Below are 19,062 nucleotides of genomic sequence, written 5' to 3' on the forward strand. Positions count from 1 at the left end.
GACCTCACTTTCTTAATGCATTGGAGAGTGTAAGAAAACTGGTTTCCTGCATGCTGGTCAAGCTTGCATTTGTTTATATTTCCCAATAAGTGGTCCCCATATAAATAATGGCATTCCAGAGTTAATTTGCCATCATCAAGGCATTTTAAAAATTATTAGCAGTCATGCGAGTGTGGAAAAACAAGTTAACCACAATGTGTAGGGGAGACCTGGGACAATTGCAACATTTTTGACATGTACGTTTCTAACTTGCGTAGCTCTTATGAATTAGGGGAGACGTGTCCGGTTGTATTCCTCAAAGGCTGGATGTGGGTGGATGGATGGATGGATGGATGGATGGATAGATGGATGGATGGAGAAATATTTTGCAACATTTTCCAGCACATTTCACTTGGCTGGTACAGTTGTGCTTGGGTGGTAGCGGCTGACTTTTCTCAGTCCACCTCCCACACTCCACCAACCATGTTGCCATCTCTGAATCCAATTCCCATTGTGATGGATTGGGAGGCAAATTGACAGTGTCACATTTCATATCACAGCAAAGTGTACGGAGGCCAGAAGTGGGTTGCAGTCTAATAACGAGAGGCCAGTGTGTGTGTGCGTGTGTGTAAAGGTACTTTTTGTGTACGTGTACATGAAAGCAGGCAAGTCTGACGTGTCACAACGCATTAGAAAGCAGCAGCACTGACTAAGTGCGCCATGTCAATCTGTGATCGGACGAGCCGGCGGCGTTGTGCGTTAAGATGGCAGTGATCAGTGCAATTAAGGTGCCAGATGTCAAGTAGCAAAGCTTATGCAGATACAACACCATTTAACATGGCTCCGCATTTAAAAAGCTGCTGCACACTCATTACCACCACTGATGGTTAGATTTTGCATTTCTTGTGAGAATTTACAGGAATGTGGATGAAGAAGAATATACGTATCTTAATGTACCTGTGGGTTAATATTAATAAAAGCTGTAGTTGGTGGGAGGTTCCTATGGATGCATTTGTATGCATTTTTGAAGAATAATCCATCCAGCCACCTTTTTGTCGGGTTTGACCTTATTAGGGCCATGGGCCTATTTTCAGGATAATATGAATACTTCCATCAGTATTCTACAAATGCCACGCAATCAAATGTAACATGATAATGTGAATATTCATAATAAATGTCGTACTGGATGTGAATGATTTGCAATACTGGAGAGATTAAGTTTAATTTCTCTTCTCAAATTTAGAGCATTAGCAAGGTTTTGAAACACTAATATTAGTTCAATAGGTAATCAATTCAATTTGGCGTCTACCATTTTTAATTGGACATCACTCTAGCGCGCTCTAGCGGTCAAAGTGATGACAGCACCTAGAAAGTAACCATTTGCAAGCAGTCCACAGATGTTGTTTACAGAGCAGGATAAAAAACGTCTTTATTCACATGGCACAACAATCTCTTCCGCCAAATTTCCGCCCAACTGACTATTTTTCATTTGATTGTTTGGTATTTAGTTTCACCTTTGCCAAGGTTTGGAATTTTTAGCATACGGAATAAAACAATTAAGAATAATTCAATTAAATTAGCAAATGACTTAATGTATGAAATGCTTTTTATAAATATGAGCTGCAGCACGTACATAATTCTATTCATGTTATTTGTATTTATTCCAATTGTTTTACTTTTATTTAATTGTGAAAAATACATGAATATTGACGTTAAAGTGAGTCACTCTTAAATTTCAAGAACAAATGCATTGGACAGAAAAGGAGTAAAATATTTATTTCCCTTTTTTCTTCGTGTAAATATCACCACTTTCTTTCCAGCAATCAAATACATACATCTAAAAGGGAATTTTTAGGGAATTAATGGAGAAAATGTGACAGACAGGAAAAAAAAAAAAAAGGCCAAGATTAAAGTATGCAGTAGTTTGTTTAGCGGACTTTGTGAGATTGCAAAAACACAATGAGATGCATTTGTGAGCACTCTCAATCCATCAGTGGACGCCTGCAGTGTTGCGATTAGACATTCACGACACCAACACTTAACTCTTTCAGAGAAAAGAATTCAGAGAAATAAATTATTCACAGATTTAGATTTTTCGAATAAGGCTACTGGGGATGAACAGTCTGATCATTAGGTCAGGAGAGATTTTTAGTTATTAAAATTGAGGTAATACAAGATTGACGTTGCAAAAACAGATTTCACATTGCGTTTTTTGTAACATTTCACACAATGGTATGGTGTGGTCTGAATTTTTTGCAACCTGTGGCTATGATTGACAGTCACACTTTACAAGTTGGCAAAAGAAAAAGTACCAGTAGATATAAATACGATCTTTTCTAAGCAGTGCGAAAGATGTCATTTTTCTAAACCCTCCACTGAATTCTATGTTGGAATGCGTTTTCATGGTAGTAGTGTTTTAAACGTTGAAAAGAAAAAAACACCCCAAATGACCAAATCTTCCTTAGAATGACCCCTTTAAGGGAGTGTTACATAATTAAAGCAGCTCCTGCCTTTTATTTGACTTCATCTCAGACCTTTGACCTGCAGTATGGGAAAGGGCATATGGAATTTACAGTCACACAGGCACTTAAGAGAATCCAAACAATAACATTAATAAAACACGGGAATTTTTCAATAAAGGCACAACAAACAACTTCACTGACGATGCACAAACAATTGGTCTTTGAGACAAGAACGTCACAAATCTTTCCACACACACACACTCTTCCACACGTGTCCACACAAACACATTAATTGTTTAATATAACAATTAGTAGATTTTTTTCCCAACAATTACTGTTTATTAAAGTGACTACCACCCTTTTTTCAACAATTACTATTTATTAAAGTGACGACTACCCTTTGTTCATAATTTGGATTTATGATGATTAAAAAAACGGTCATATTGATCCATAAGCTACATACATTTGTGATTAAAAAGTCGATTAATTTTTTAACATTAAAGCGACACAATAATAAGCGCCTTATGCAGAGCATAAAAAATATATCACTTAAGCTAGAGAAATAGTAAGTGATGAGTTACAATTTGCGCAATTCGTGTTAAGGAAATATTGTACATTCAAACGCTTGGATGACATCGATTAAAACACAACCGTAAGCACTTACTGCATTTTACTAAAATACTATTATACTATATTTATCTTATGTCAATAAATCCCTGCGAGAAATCCACATTCACATCTTTTTTTATCGCCATTGATTATTATTCCATGTTGAAGATCAATGTATGGGACATACTGGTTTTTTTTGCATGCTAATCCTGTTCTTTGATTGGCCAGTCATTAGGGGTGGGAGCAAAAAGTAGTTTTTGTTGTAGATGTTCTTTTGGGCTGGGTAACAAAGTGCAATAGTGGTTAGGTATGTTCGAATATCATTTTTGTGGCTCCATCACACATTCCAAACACACACATTTGAGCTTAATTGGGGACTCGAAATTGTAAGTCTGAATGATTGCTTGTCTATAGGTGCCTCACGATTGACCGCCGACCAAAGGTCACCCAACTCAGCTAGGATAACTGATTTGTGACCTTAAAGATAAGAATCCCTATTGAAAATGGATGAATAAAAGTGCATCGTTTTCATTATTATGTTTTGACAATTAGAATAAAATGACAACTGCTTACCTGGGGGGGGGGGGGGGGGTATTCCATTCAGATAGTTCAGCAAACTCTGAGTCTAATCGTGAGCTTGAGGTTGACACCTTGAGATGAGAGAAACTCTGAGGAACAATTCCAGAACAGCTAATATGAATTAGGTAGATTAACTCTAACTAGGTTAACTTTGAGGTAAGCGCGTAGACGGCTAGAAAAAAAGCCATCAATAGAGCACTGATACCTTGAGTCATCATGGTAACTATGGAGAAGAAAAATCCATCCGTGCACTTAACATCCTTTAAATTATGGCTTTGAAGCTATGACTGCTCTTTTGTTTTCAATTTCCTTTCTAAGATTTTCAGTAGAAAGTGTGATGGGCACATGTGACGACATTTGGTTTTCAAAATAAAATAAACTATTTCAAAGCAGAATGTGTTAGTGATGTCCCAGTAGAATACAGGTTTGGTTGGGTAAGCATTGCAATACCAAAGGAGTAAAACAAACTTGACAGCAGCTAAAAACAAAATATAAGAATATAATTCCGATAGGTGTGGCACATTTTACTTGGGAATAATTGTGCACTTCCCCAGAACTAGAAACCTGGAGATTTTCTGATTTCAGGCTTAACATACTCAGAGTTTTCACGAAACCTACTTTCTGGAATACCCCATGTATGACCATCTGCAATGGCCTAGGTGCTCTTTCATCACAATACAAATTAGTACCCACAGATGTACCGTATTTGCCCGAATATAAGACGACCCCGATTATAAGATGTCCCCCTCTTTTTCAAGACTAAAGTTTGAAAAAAGCCTTTGAGTAGACCCCGAATGCAAGACGACCACTCGTTTTTCAGTTTTATTCCAATGAAAATAACGTCGTCTTATATTCGGGCCAATACGGTAATTAGACACACGCACGCACACACACACACACACACACACACACACACACACACACACACACACACACACACACACACACACACACACACACACACACACACACACACACACACACACACACACACAATACAAACGCTCACAGGGAGCACCAAAAGCTCAGATTCACACATTTGAGCAGGATTTGTGAAAAGAAATAAAAAAGTCACATAATTTACAATGGCATGGAGGAATAAAGAAGTGATGTGTGTAGCAGGATCAAGGTTAACATGATAACTTATTAATTCAGGTTGGCATATGAATAGTTTTAAAAAAAAAAAGTAGCTACAAATCAACAGTCAGCACCCATTTTTCCACGAGGAAAGTCATGCTCAGTTATTAAGTACACAAGTGGGCAGCACTGGTATTTAACACCGAGGGATGAGGCCCTTCTTGTAGGCAACTATGCCAGCCACCGTGGCCACAGAAAAAAAGGCCGAGAGCCCCATGAACTTGACCAGGCCGCCGACAGAAGGCAAATTCCTTTCCCAGAAGGTGGTGACGAATGGGAGTGCTGGCACATCCTGTTGTGATGGAGAAGAGGCGGGGCTTCAGTCACATGTGTCACTTAAGTAACTGTAGTCAAAGTTCCAGAAGACTTCTCACCTCTGATTCAGGTTCTGTCTGCCAGATCTGGCTGCGGTGGATTTTTCCCATTGTGCACAAAATCTGCAGCACATTAAATTGGGGTCATTGTGCATTTATGTCATATTTGTATTGGGGTGATAAATCTGCAATCAAGTGTTCATTCAAAATACAAACAGCACTCTCTTCCAGCATTAAACTTGAAATGGGGTCTTTTACGGGATGTGTAAGGGACACATGAGACATGGATGCATTCACAAGTGACTTTTAGGCTTCAGTATTCCAACATCAAAGTGAATTAAAGTAGGGTGGAAGTTTTCCAATCTGTAAAACAAAGCCGAGCTGATCCCTGGTGACCGTGAGGGAGTGCCAGCCAATCTTGTTATATCGAGGGTATCTCATGATGCTAACGATGTTAGCATGGTACCAGGTGCTCAGCGTAAAACAGAAAAAAAGGAGATCCTTTGAAGCCATATGCTATCTAATTGAATTTTTGGATTATAATATCATGTGCAAAGACGTTATTTGGAAAAACAATATGGGCCCTAGAAAAGAGCCCTGTGGTTTTGATGAGTCACTTTTTAAACAAACCAAATAATACATTTAGCAATGAAATATTAGTAGGCATAGGCATAAAGTTTAACCTTCTTTTAGCCACTAAATTGTCAGCTACTCTGGGTGGGGGGTGTCAAAGGAAAGCTGCTTACTAAATTTCCCAAACTCCCAAATCAAGATGCATCAGTTTTTACACTTAGGATCGCATGCATTGTCAATGAATATGTGGAAATTTCAATTTCCTAACACATTGTGTATGTTCTGACCTCCCTGGCTGCTCTCTCTCCAGCCTGGACAGCACCCTCCATATAGCCACTCCACTCAGTGGCGGTCTCAGTTCCTGCAAAGTACAATCTGCCCACCGGCTCTCGAAGCACCCTGCAAGGAAGACACGGGGAAGCTTTGACCATAGTTCAGCATCGACACATCTTATTTATTCTCTCTATTTACCTTCCAAACTGGGTGAGGATGCCCGGGGGGAAATAGGCCGTGTAGCATCCTCCCGAATACTCCTCTTCACACCAGTTCTTCTCCTCGTAGTGGATCGCCTGGGGCACACATTGATGGGCGGATTTATTTTGATTCCAAATAGTGGGTGGTGAAGAGGGAAACATCTACGTGCAGGATGGTGGCCCTCAAGGACCAGAGTTTGAAACTTGAGCTTTAAATGATCTTCCATGTGTTTGTCTGAACTTACATGTAGAGCTTCCTCAGTGCCCAGAACTTTGGAGAAGCTCTCACAGATCATTTTGAACCTAAACACAAGACATAATTTTTTGGCAGGGAAATAAGTGAAAGTGGTTTGTGTTGATCTTTTACCTCTCTTCTTTGGTGAGCCCACAGAATCTTCTGCATTTGCGAGCCAAGATAAATCTGTCAAAGGAAACAAAATACATTATTTTAAAATGAATAACAATAATATAAAATGTAAATTGGGACTCTACTTTGTAATATTTTGAACTAATGGTTAGGTTCGAAAATAGGTGAATCCTTTTTTGGAAATGTCATAGTTCTAAATTACAACCTATTGTAAAATACAAACCATTGCTCAAGATTACACTTGCGTTTACTCATTCCTGTGTATTGCATTGCTTTAATTTTGTATTATGTTTGACACGATGTTGCTTTCATTGTTTTGCTCTTATCACTGGTTCTCAACTGACCAACCTGCTTAAATAAAGGTTGAATAAACTAAAAATAGAATCTGTGTTGCGCAAGCTTTTATGGGTAAAACCTAAAAACAGAAATGTAGAGATTTTTTAAAATCAGCATCTAAAATGCATTTAAGGACAGATAAAACCATCTCGGATAAAATTTTACTGTTGATTCACCCCATAATGGCCGGCACGCTGCCATCAGGTTTCGTGTCATCCAGCGTCAGTCCAATGGGCGCTCCCTCCTCCTCAATCACCATGCTGCCACAAAAACCTGAAGAAGACAACCCCACCCAAAATTGCTGAAAAACAAACCACACAAAGCAAATAAAGAGCTGACTCTCACATATTTTAATCACCCTTTTTTCTCCAGAAGTTCTCTTTGTAGTACACCATGCACTTGATGACCGAGCCCATGGGGACACGACTGATGAGTTGATTCCTCATTGGGGGCAGCTCGGGGTTGAAGTGCATCTTCAGGTTGAGGACAGGAGGGGTGGCCACAATCACATACTTGGCCTGAGGAGATTGGAAAAACAGCCAGTGGATTACTAGACTGCGCAACAGAAAGTTAGTGTATTTGTAATTCAGGTTTCTCTGAGATACTTTGTTTCCATCGAGAAAAAAGTTTGTTACCATGTAAGTCTGTTTGTCTGTCGTCTCCACTAGCACCATGTCGCCACTCTGGTCAATCCTGTAGACCGGAGATTGCAGCTTGACCCGATCGCCCAGTTCTCTGGCCATGCACTCGCTGATCTGACCTGACCCGCCCAAAAACTTCCTCTCCTGCAGAGGATGAAGAGCAATTATATCGTGGTATTCTTATAAAGCTATAAGTATATATATATTGGTTAAGTTTCATACCTGTCCACCATTGGTGGTGGAGAAGATCCTCATGGTTCCTCCCGCCTGCTTGATGTACCACAGAAACCAGAGAGCTGACACCTCGTGGGGTTCGGAGGTGACGTTCACGTTAACAAACAGGGTGGCGAATCGACGGGTGACGCTTCAAACACAAAGTGTTAACTCATACTTTTATGATTGTTGTATGTTTTCATTTGAATTTTAACTTTGCCAAAACCTTCTATACGCTGGAATTATATTTAGACTTGAATTCCAAATGTAACCAACAGATGTTACCTGGTCCAACAGATTTTCTCTATGAGCTGCTGCATGCTCATGTGATCCCATTCTTCAGCATGGGGGGCTTTCCAGGGGGCTTCTCGAGGAATCTGGAAGCAAAGAGAGAAACCAATTGACCAGAATTTAATGTGGAATAGAAGAGTATTGAGAGGTGTTGCAAGTGGGTCCAGCGTTTACCTCCTTGCCCATTGCGTCAAAAGTCCGGAACAGATTGTTGAAGTCCAAGTGGATGAGAGGATTCCATGTGGGTGGGTAGAAGCCTTTGAAGGTGTAAGTCTTTCCCTTATAGATAAAACGAATAGTTTAGTTTTGGATTCATTCTAATACGATTTTATGTAACCTTTCCACATTGAAGTCTTAAATTAGGAAAAGGAGCGATAACACTTTCCCTAACCTGGTAAAGACCCAGTGAGATTGAAATATCTTTTACAAACCGGGACCTGGCCAAAAGGTCATCAGCACACGTAAGCCGTAGTTATATTAGTTATCAACATAATAAGCAAACAGGCTTATCGTGCCATTCTGACATTTGAAATGAACATGAACTAAGATGATTATTTATGCATGCTACCCAGAGGGCATGCATCTGTTTGAGTAAGGTGTGCATAATGTACTTAAGGTTGAGGTTATTCAGTTTAAACTTGATTGAACTTTACCAATAAACAAATTGCAAATAACACAATTTTATTTTTGACTGTCTGGGTCGCATGCCCATGCACATACTCACACACATTGTGCAAACAATGACACTGAAAGTTTGAAGGGCATGACTGCCATAAACACTTATCTTTGCATGAGACGTGGTGAAAGAATAAAAGAATTATACATTTATATTTTAAATATCAAATAAAATGTTACTTTCTGCCTTCACACAATAACCTTTTCATCTCCACGTAAACTGCAATGTCTGATATTGTCTTTGATTGTAAGTAAATCAATGTGGGTTTTTGGTAGCTGGATATTGTGAGATATGCTGTCGATATTTCGTGGTGGAACTCTAAAGCACACTCGTAAATCAAGGTATAATCATAGTTATACTCGGAATCATACAATGTACATTTAACACAAAAACCTGCTGTTAAAACCTTTTGAGTCAGCGAGAGGAAGAGGAAAATCCGGGTCATGTTCAACCTTGTTTTTTGGAGTAATATTTATGACATAGTATTCCAATAAAATATACATGCCTTTCTTTAGCAATATACGTATTGTGTCATATTTTATGACTTTTATGACAATTGTGCTATTGTCAAGGTTGGACTTTTGACCTGTTTCTCAACACTCATGTTAGTGTCATGTGGCGAAAGTTCAATGAAGGAAAGGTTATTACACTCAATGTGTTCATGTTTAACTTTTGTTCCAAGTGAAAATAGAAAGCCTTTTTTCTTATGCCACCTCAGGATAGTAAATTTGCGCCACACAAATATGTCGCATATGAAAACATTGATTTGGTACAGTGTTCAGAAATGTCTGTTTCCATAAACAGTTCATGAGTGTTTCCATGGCAACGGCGGTGAAGCGAACACACAGGAAAGGCGAGCGTGTGAGGAGGAGGAGGGGGAGAGTATGCACACAAGCATCTGCTTCTACATCAGAGGGCAGCCAATCGCCTTTCGCTTGGACGGAAAGACAACACAGATCCAACGGCTGCATCCCCTGTAGGTGGTGCTAAATTAACCAAAATATTAGGAACAGCTCAAGCGTGCTTTTTTTTTTTTTTTTTACACAAAGAATAATCATAATAACATTGCTATTTTAATACTAACAAGCTCTCATTTGATTGCATAGGTCAGTAAACCGAATAACTCCAGCAAAACACGGTTGGGAGAAGGAGGAAGGCAGGGAGTTGACTGATGGAAATGATCAACACTGTATTTTCCCAAAGAACAGTCATGCGCTCATAAAGCTGTGGCACAATTATTCAACAGTTGCATCTTGCACTTAGCCAAATAAACACTTCTCTTAAATACTGTAAACGTCTTGATTTTAGGTCAAACAAAACAGTCAAAAGCAGAATAATATGATTTTTTTTTTCAGCATGATCAATTGATCTCAATTTACGTTGATAACCAAAATAGCAGCACCTATCAAAATTTCCCCCGCAATATTAAAGCGGATATTTTGTTATGTGCAATGACAGCCAATTTAACATTCTATTACAGTCAGACATATAATCGGAATTTATGTCCGTCCATTTTGATAGATGTAATTGAATAGTTTCTTTTTTTTTGTTTTGAATTCAAGTAACACTGCAGAACACTTTTAAATAAAGGACATTACAGTTAGCTGCGCTTTGTGGGAATACTTTATAAAGAAGAAATTAAGACGCACAAATGACATGGCAATAAAGAGCAGCCTAGCACTTAATTGTCAGATGTTTATAACGATGGTGCAATGGAGACTGAGTGATAAAACCCACTGTATAAATATAATAAGATGATAAAATGCCTAATAAAAAGTCTGCTAGCCAATGAGTGACATGAAAGATTGCAGTGTTGACAGCTGCAAGGCTCAGAAGCCTGCTGATAAGGAAAGCAAGAGCTGGCCTTTTGGATTACAATCTGCCATGGAAAAGCTGATTAGCAATGCGGCCACGCTAGCAAAGCTAGCCCCTGATTACACAATTGCTGTGCACACGTGCTATTAGTCCACTGACTTCAAACTCCACCTCTGAGGGCAGCGATTGCGTCCCAGGTCACGCAAAGTATGCTACTGTCTCTTTAAGAACAGCCTTAAAAAGATATGGTAATGTCTCTCAGAACAAACCGACTGAAGGGCTGCAGGCCAAAGTCTACTTGTTAAAACAATAACAATTCTATTTATTATTCTAATTATGATTTAACATATTAATTTTTTCCTTCTTAAAAGAACAGCACACCTGCTATTTGTGCAAATATTATTACCAAGCTACTTTCAGTAGGAAGCCTTGCCTGTCACGATATATTCACAAATGCTATAAAATTAAGAATGCAACTATTATGTCTTTAACCAACACAAGTAATATTTACATGCAGAACAACCTAAATTCAATTCTTGCACACATGCACAACACTATACTGTGTGAAATAGCGCTGAGCATCTGATGGGGCCCACTGTCATGGAAACCAGCCAGGCAGCTACAAATGGATCCAACTCCGATAGTTGTTAGGGGAGACGCACTTGCACAGTGGATCGTGTCAATAGCATGTTGATGCTAATAATAATAATTTAGTTCGGTTGGTGGCCGGAGCTTCAAAGTCTTTCTTTGACATTATGATTCACTGACCTGAACAACATAGCCTATAACCAGCCGAGACAAACACACTTGGAGTCAGTCATGTGATTTCGAGCAGAGGTAGAAACATGGCAGCAGCATGAAATCGAATCATGTGGAGGAAGAAAACAGCGTTAAGACAGCGCAGCGCCCAATGCTAACAAGATATGGAGGAGAAGCAAAGAAAGATGGCATCTCTCTTATTTGAGTGCTTTCAGCAATCCTTTCAGACACAATTGAGAAAAAAAAAAACAGCATTTTAGCCCGCAGGCAAAAATCAGCATCACTAGTATACTGGAGAATAGTACACATGGGATGGGAGTAGATGGAGTGTTTGTTTGGTGCTTGTGTAAGATCTTTTAGAAAGTACTTTTAGGTTACTTCCTCAAGGTTCTAAGGGAACAGATCAGATGTCCATATCGTGTGGATCCGTCCGTCCGTCCGTCCATCCATCCATCCATCCATCCATCCATCCATCCATCCATCCATCCATCCATCCATCCATCCATCCATCCATCCATCCATCCATCCATCCATCCATCCATCCATCCATCCATCCAGCAACGTGAACCACTACCAATGCACTGTTGTCCCCCCAAACCATGTAAAGAGAATATTTGAACACTCACTTCAACATAATGCGCCAACTTCTCTTGCTCGTTGACTTTGTATGTCTTGACACCGTACTGCTTAGCCAATCGGAGGATACGATTCTGCGTCGGACCGATATAAGCCCCGCCCAGGTCCACCCATTTGGTCTCCTTATTCTAAAATAAAACATAATATGAATACATTTATGAATGACAGTGACTTATAGACCTTAAAGAAGGCCATTTTTTGGGCTAACTAGCCCTTTCATAGTCAGCATATACTTGGGAAATGTTATGCTGAAAATTTAAGCAAATTCCAAATAAGAAGATTCTAAATTGATTTATTAAGTTTCGTTAACAACGTTATGGTTTTTGGTAGCAGTAACCCGTGTTTCATGTTAGCAACAAAGTCTATAGGCTGATATAATCTCAGGAGCTGTGGTTCTTACCCGCGCAGTGAACGTTCGACCACCAACTCTGTCACGGGCCTCCAGGACCACAGGGCTCAGTCCGCTCTCCAGCAACAGCTTGGCTGCACTCAACCCTGGGAAAGGGACAAGACGTAATCAGCAACAACAAGGTCTGCTTTTACCCCAACCAAGAGCAAAGCGTGAAGGAGGAGATTATCTAGACAAATTGGGTTTATTTGACTCACAATGAAGTTGTCAGTCTTGCCCCATAATAAAAAAATGGTACCCATGGTCCCATTGTCTTCTGTCATTCTAGACAACCCCTAACTAGTGTATGTTTTGATTCTAATTTTTTAATTGTTTTAGTTGTTGGTGTTGGTGAACAGAATTTTCTATTGTCTAAATTCATCCCTTCTATGGATGAGAGCAAATTAACACAAATGTGGTGTTCTAAAATTGTATTCGCGATTGTTAAGAGTGAATTAATTTATTTAATTTCTGTTAAACCACAATTTCAAATGGCTAGTGATTGATTGTCCCCAGCAATCAGGAAACGGTCTACAAACGTTTGAATGAGTGTATACAAACTCGATCCCTGTTCAATCTTGAGTAGCTACATGGATCTACGTATTCAAACTTTGTGAAAATTTGTCATTTCGTTATAATATTTTCTGTTGTTTTAGACTCTTGTTTCCTCTTACAAGCTTCTCCAGGCTTGTTGTCCTCACCCTTTTGCCCTTATGTCCAACCAGTCGGCTCATTTCCTGTACTTTTGCCCTTCCGGTCCTTTCTTGTTCTGACCATTCATCTCTGTCGTTTCTCTCACAATATGATTAAAAGGAGTAGGATTAACTGACTTATATTCCAACTTCAAATGTGTGGACCTGTGGTAACCATAGCGACAACTACTTGGAAAACATATCACAAGTCAGACAGCAAGCCATCATGTGGTTTTCACACTCTGTGGCAGCCTTTCTCACTCTGACCTCAGTCATAAAGAACTTTGGCGTGGGAAAACACACACACAGACACACGCACACACACAGTGTCTGGTTGGGTGGTACTGGAGAATGTCAGATGAGGACATTATTTGTTTTGATTTTGAGTGCATACCAACATCAGTGTTGTTGCTAGTTCATGTGAACTTGGAATTGTGTTTCTTAAAACAGAAAACTCACAAATACAAATGTACAAAAACCATATCGTGAGTCTGTACCCGTGTGCAGGATTTACAAATATTTTCAAACATGGAAACTTGAATAGGAATTAATGAGAATTTGTAGGAATAAACCACTAATTTACTAAATTAAACATCAGCGTTCATAAACTCAAATACAGTTGAGGAAAAAGTATTTTGTAAATGTAACCCCAAAAAGTGCTGTTATAAGAAAGCGAGATCAGACGTTACCTGAAGTGAGCAGACTCACATAACTCTTCACTCATAAAATAAAACTGCAGCATCCACATTTATGTGCCATCACTAGCTAAGTTCAGCTAAACAGTTTTATTATCGATTTTTGTACTGTACGACACACACAATTCAGCTTGGTCATTTAACTTTAGACTGATTTATTGGTTTGGTTTTCCATTAATTGACTTCTTTTTAAACTTGTGTGAGAATGAAAACAAATGATGTATGTATTCGTGTTTTATATTTATTAATATTAATAGTGATGTGCTAACCTGCCGTACTATGTGCGGCCCTATATCTCGCTGGAAAACTTTGGTTCTCACCAGCCTTGCTACTTTTTCTCGACAATTTGGTCCTGGAAACGTACATAAATCATTACCTTTGAGAGCATTCAGATAAAAACTTAAGGAACAAAAATGCATTCTGATTACTTTGTTCTTCAGTGAGAAAATCCTTCTTTAAGCCTGAATTCACTTTCATCCATCCTTTTGTCTCCAAATCCCATAAAGCTACACTGAGTCTGGAAAGACTTATATGACTTTAAACATAGTTTAGGTTGCATTAAAGCAACTAGCGGCCCCTTTTTAAACAAACACTCAGACTGTCTGTGCTTTAGTCACGGATGGTCTCAGTAGCCCTCGCAAATTCACAAGGCTATTAAAGTGATGCTATTACCTGTGCCAGGCTGGGAAAGGTCATTGTCTGTCTTGGGTAACAAAGAGCATCTGTGCATCACTTGTTTATGCCCGCAGCCATCAGGCGAACAAAGAAAAAGTAGCCTCTTATTTGGATTTTCCTTTGATAAGAAAGCTTGTTTGATTAGATTACAAACCTCGTATTATCCTTTTCTGATACACACAAAAGAAAACACTGAGAGCAACTAGGATGCCAAGCCTCAAACGGCACAAAATAAGTGCATCAAGACGAAAGGCAGAAATGATATTAAAAGCTTTCATCTTTCGGATTGGCTGTGTAGTTTGAGTACACTCATGCACGGGGCACACAAAGGTGGCAGTTATGAAGAGAAAGATGAAACAATCAGAAAGTGAGTTTGGGTTCTACACTGAGGAGGTGCAAATTTGATTGTCAGGAAACCGTTATCGATCATCATCAGAATTCACATGCACATATCAACAAATGCTCTCAAAGTATCAAACTGACAGCCTCAATATTTTGGACTTTATGGATGTAATCATTTTCCTTATTTAGATATATTAAGCTTTAGTGAGTGCCTCCAACATTGTATTGATTCAAGGTAAAAAAAAATCACAAATATTCGCAGAATCATTTTGATAATTGACGTTTTGATCCCAACGTTTATGCTTCCTGTTTATCCATTTAACTATAATCCATTTGCCAAACCTTCTTCCCATTTTACATTCTTCAAACCAATAAAAGATGAGAACAATGACCTGCATTGTGATTCTTTGTGGTTCAGTTGGATTTGGAATAGTTTTCCATTATTGATATCCTCTCATCTATAAGGCTATCCTTGGTTAACTCCCCACTTGAATCTGTTCTTTTATTGTGAGATCTGTCTTATTCATCTTCCTGCCCGGCACTACAGAACCTTGTCTATAGAAAGGCCCCTGCCTACACCCTCTTTGCAATTGCATATCCCTCCAGACACTCTGCTTCCGGCCTACATTCTTAGCTTTGATTTCCTTCTGACACAAAGCAGGAACATGAAGTTCCTTCCCTCTGCTTCTTCCTTCCCCTCCTTCTGACTGTGATAAGTAGCTGTCACTGGTCTTTAACGTCGCCTCGTAAAAGTCATCCCAACCCCCGAGGGACCTCTGGCCATAGGCGCACAGCAGCAAAAGGACAATTGCATTTCAAGTGTGAAGGGAAATGGGCATTGAGCTGACAATGATGGGTTTTATACGTGTAAACAAATGAGGTTGTTACAAGGGCCTAATCTGGCACACAAGGAGGTTGACGCTCGCCTTATTGAATTGCCTTGTTTCTCCTCTGTTTGTTGTGTATGTACACTTGACTGGAATTTGAAGCGACGCTGACCTAAATGTCTCCGTCTGACTCCCAAAGAGGGCGTCGGCCAAGAGGAACTGACAACACAAAGAATGCATCTCCCATAATCGCAAACTGAAGGCACAAATCATCAGTCTCTCCAAACGCTGTGCTAAAAAAAAAAGACAAAACCAAGCAGAACAGTTTGAGTGCTTTCAACCTATGCTTTCCAATTGCTGCCCATTGTCAAAAGCAATCAAGAAGTTCTGTAGAACACGTTTCCGGCATCTGTGCACGCAGAATGGCAATGTTGAAAACAACCCATGAAACAAAGCTTTGCTTCATCTGTGTTGAAGACTAGTGATGGGCGGACTAAATAAAATATCAATACCAGTATTATTGATACTGATCAAGCAATACTAGCAATTAATTGTGATCAAATATGTATTATATAGGAAAGATTTTGCTAGCGTTCATTATGATGAAGTATTTTGTATTTGTACCACTTTGTACTACAAATAATGATGACTAAAAACGGAGACACAACAGCACGCATGCTAATGTGGAATCTGAATTTGAGACATGACAAAATTGGGGAAATATGGTTCATTACTGTTTAATCTGATTCTAACTCACCAATTCATAAAAATCTAAAGGAACCATTCATGGAAATTCCTTCAGATGTTGCAATTCATCATCATAATATTGGAAATACAGGCTCTGTCTTTACTTTGAATCAGAAGGAATGAGGCACAGGTGTCAATTGGCATACAGGGGACAATAGAAGTATGGATCAATAGTCTTCTGCTGCACTGAGCAATGTCTAGCCCCGTTTAATAAATTGAGCAGACTGCTGTTTTGTCATCCTGTCATTATGAAGAATCGTCTGGAGAATCACTAAATAGCCTGCATGACTCCAAAAGCAGGTTGCATTCGTTTCACCGTTTACAGTTCATCAAACCATATTGCATACAATCTACCAATAAAAGAGCCAAAATTACAACCTTTAGACTTTATCATCATCTTTCAGTATTTATGATACTGGTCTTGGCTTATAAAGTTGGGTTTTGGGTTCTAGACATTGTATAGTAAATTTCAACAACTATAATCATTCTCATAGCACTACTTCTAAATAATAATATAGATTTTTTTAAATTAAAACCTTTACAGCGTCCAATAAAACCAAGTATTATTTTGTTATCATTTAAAGCAAGTGTATGGTTCTTCCACGTTACTGAGGCCACTGATAAATTTAAGGAATAAACTGTAAAAAGTAAAATAGGCTATAAGGCATTCGCAGAGATGTATCCATTTCGACAAAAGAATACTAAGTGTAATATAAAAAAACATAATGTACTTTTTAAAATTCCTAAAAATATCACAGTGATATGAAATAATTACAATTACAAAGTATAGAAAATAATAAGATAATAAGCCTACTATTCGAAAGAAACAATCTACCAAAAAATCCTTACTTTTCGTGCTGTCCAGTTATATAAAATACTAAAAGTAAAACAATAAAATAATAATGAATTTAATACAAATGAAAAAATACTTAAAATAGTACAGTGGTATGAAATAATAAATAGAAAATAATAAAATAATGAAACATGCTACGGTAATATAAATCGGTATCATAAATAAATATAAATACAACTAAAAAGAGTTGATGTTATTAACATTTTCATATTATCTTGTCACATGAACTAGTCAGCACTTCACACTGCTGTCACAAACGAAAGATTTTGCACACTGCTGCCATTTTTTTTCTGCAAAATGTCCTCCAGCAAAACAATGACAAGTCTGTCTAATTAAGCAAGCAAGCAAGCATGCAGGCAGGCAGGCAGGCGGGCGGGCAGGCAAGCAAGCCAAAGGATCGAGACCCCAACACCCATCCACCCCTTTTTCTCTTGCTCTTATGTAATGCAAAGTCTGCTGTGTGTGGATGATTAGCTCTTACTCAATAGGCGCCGTTCTTCTGCAACTACTGCGGCTCATCAAATACATAATCTAACCTTATGGTGCATAAAATGACATTTGCATGCGTTTTGATAAGAGGCACAGTCTGCAAAGCATCGGTGCAACAGTTGTCCCCTTCCACAGCACAAGCCAATTGACTTTGGAAAACAATTTGTATCTGAAACAGAAACAACTGTCAAAGTGACGCGTTCCTCACCAGATATTCCTCCGCCGACCACCACCACGTCGTAGGTGTTGCCGGGAGCCGTCATTCTGCTCGATGCGTCGTCCTGCCTTCTGCTGCCTCGCTGATGGCAGGGGCGCATCTGTATTATAAACAGACACGGTGGGCGGGAGCTGGGCGTGCACCACCCCTGGAAAGACTCCGCCCAGCATGGTTGTAAAATGCTTTTGACCCCCTCACTCCAAATAAATCAATACAAAATATGCCTTATAATTAACCAGTAAATAATATCAAACATTAAAAAATGCCATTATAATCCCATAATAATATTAATAATAATAATAATAATAATAATATATAGCCTTTAAACTTTACATTTCTGCCAAATCATTTGATATAAAAGAATATTTTATTTAGAACAAAATAATACAATTGAGAAAAGACTGAATAAAGTTTTATTTTCAACCAGGGATGTACTTAGCAATCGAGCGCAAGGTGTGGCTGTTTCCACACACTTCAATGTGCAAAGTCACACATTAAAGTGATATTAAATGATGAAATCACAATCCTCACTACTACAGTTTAAAGATGATTATAACTTCCAATTGACGTCAGCGTTTGAAGGCTAAAGGGATTTACTTGTAAGTTAGTAGTTTACGGATTAATTGTAATGCCGTCACATGCTTTCATATGTGAGTATAACACACATACCAAACAACTAAAACTGTGTATTCTTACAATTGTCAAGCTAACAAGAAAACTAACAAAATGTGCACATGAAGTGTCATAACATTCAATGAATGTTTATAAGTGCTAACTGCATTGATGTCTGTGAATTCAGTTAGTTAGTTAGTTAGTTAGTTAGTTAGTTAGTTAGTTAGTTAGTTAGTTAGTTAGTTAGTTAGTTAGTTAGTTATAGCTACCTTGACAAGTTAGGTTTCCCAAGCTTGTAAAGAAGCATGCACCCATCCTGCATCCAGTCATCCAGTCATCCAGTCATCCAGTCATCCAGTCATCCATCCATCCATCCATCCATCCATCCATCCATCCATCCATCCATCCATCCATCCATGTTGTTCAGGGTTCTTGGGGGCTACAAAAAAAGTGTGTGTTTATGTGTGTGTGCCTGTGTGTGTGCGTGACTGCGCGCGCATGTCTGCAATATACATCCAGCAGAGGGCAGCAAGAAGCCTGAAATGACCTCACAGAACTATGTAACAACCATTTCATTTTATAAAAAAACATTGTGTCATAATTGATAGGCAATTAAATAGAAAATTAAAATTCTGTTATAATACAAAATATTTCACTGGTCCAAC

At 38.7% G+C, this 19,062-nt stretch overlaps 1 protein-coding gene across 2 annotated transcripts; it reads right to left on the minus strand.

Moving 5' to 3' along the window:
* Positions 1-1,740: 1,740 nt before the first annotated feature.
* Positions 1,741-17,885, minus strand: maoa (monoamine oxidase a). Of its 2 annotated transcripts, XR_015067291.1 has the most exons (16): positions 17,777-17,885; positions 12,261-12,355; positions 11,851-11,988; positions 8,149-8,253; positions 7,969-8,060; positions 7,693-7,834; positions 7,465-7,614; positions 7,188-7,347; positions 7,006-7,102; positions 6,494-6,547; positions 6,372-6,429; positions 6,125-6,222; positions 5,941-6,052; positions 5,141-5,203; positions 3,835-5,058; positions 1,741-3,718 (listed from the first exon to the last, which is right to left on the minus strand). XR_015067291.1 is itself a non-coding variant. In XM_085920896.1 (15 exons), the coding sequence occupies exons 1-15, from the start codon at positions 17,883-17,885 to the stop codon at positions 4,903-4,905; spliced, it is 1,629 nt and encodes a 542-aa protein (XP_085777022.1). In that variant the 3' UTR covers positions 1,741-4,902. The 2 variants fall into 2 exon arrangements, 1 of the variants encoding a protein (XP_085777022.1); XM_085920896.1 differs by having other exon boundaries at positions 1,741-5,058.
* Between the last annotated feature and the right edge of the window lie 1,177 nt (positions 17,886-19,062).

Source organism: Syngnathus leptorhynchus, chromosome 9 (assembly GCF_054491065.1).
Source record: "Syngnathus leptorhynchus isolate UIUO chromosome 9, UIUO_Slep, whole genome shotgun sequence".
Classification (NCBI taxonomy): Eukaryota; Metazoa; Chordata; class Actinopteri; order Syngnathiformes; family Syngnathidae; genus Syngnathus; species Syngnathus leptorhynchus.

Coding starts and splice junctions, on each gene's coding strand:
- maoa (XM_085920896.1), bottom strand. CDS start 17,885: ATGCGCCCCTGCCATCAGCGAGGCAGCAGAAGGCAGGACGACGCATCG. Junction 8,254..11,850: donor AGTTGGCGCATTATGTTGAA/GTGAGTGTTCAA, acceptor TTTATCTATAAG/GGAAAGACTTACACCTTCAA. Junction 6,548..7,005: donor AGCGTGCCGGCCATTATGGG/GTGAATCAACAG, acceptor TTCCTTTGACAG/ATTTATCTTGGCTCGCAAAT.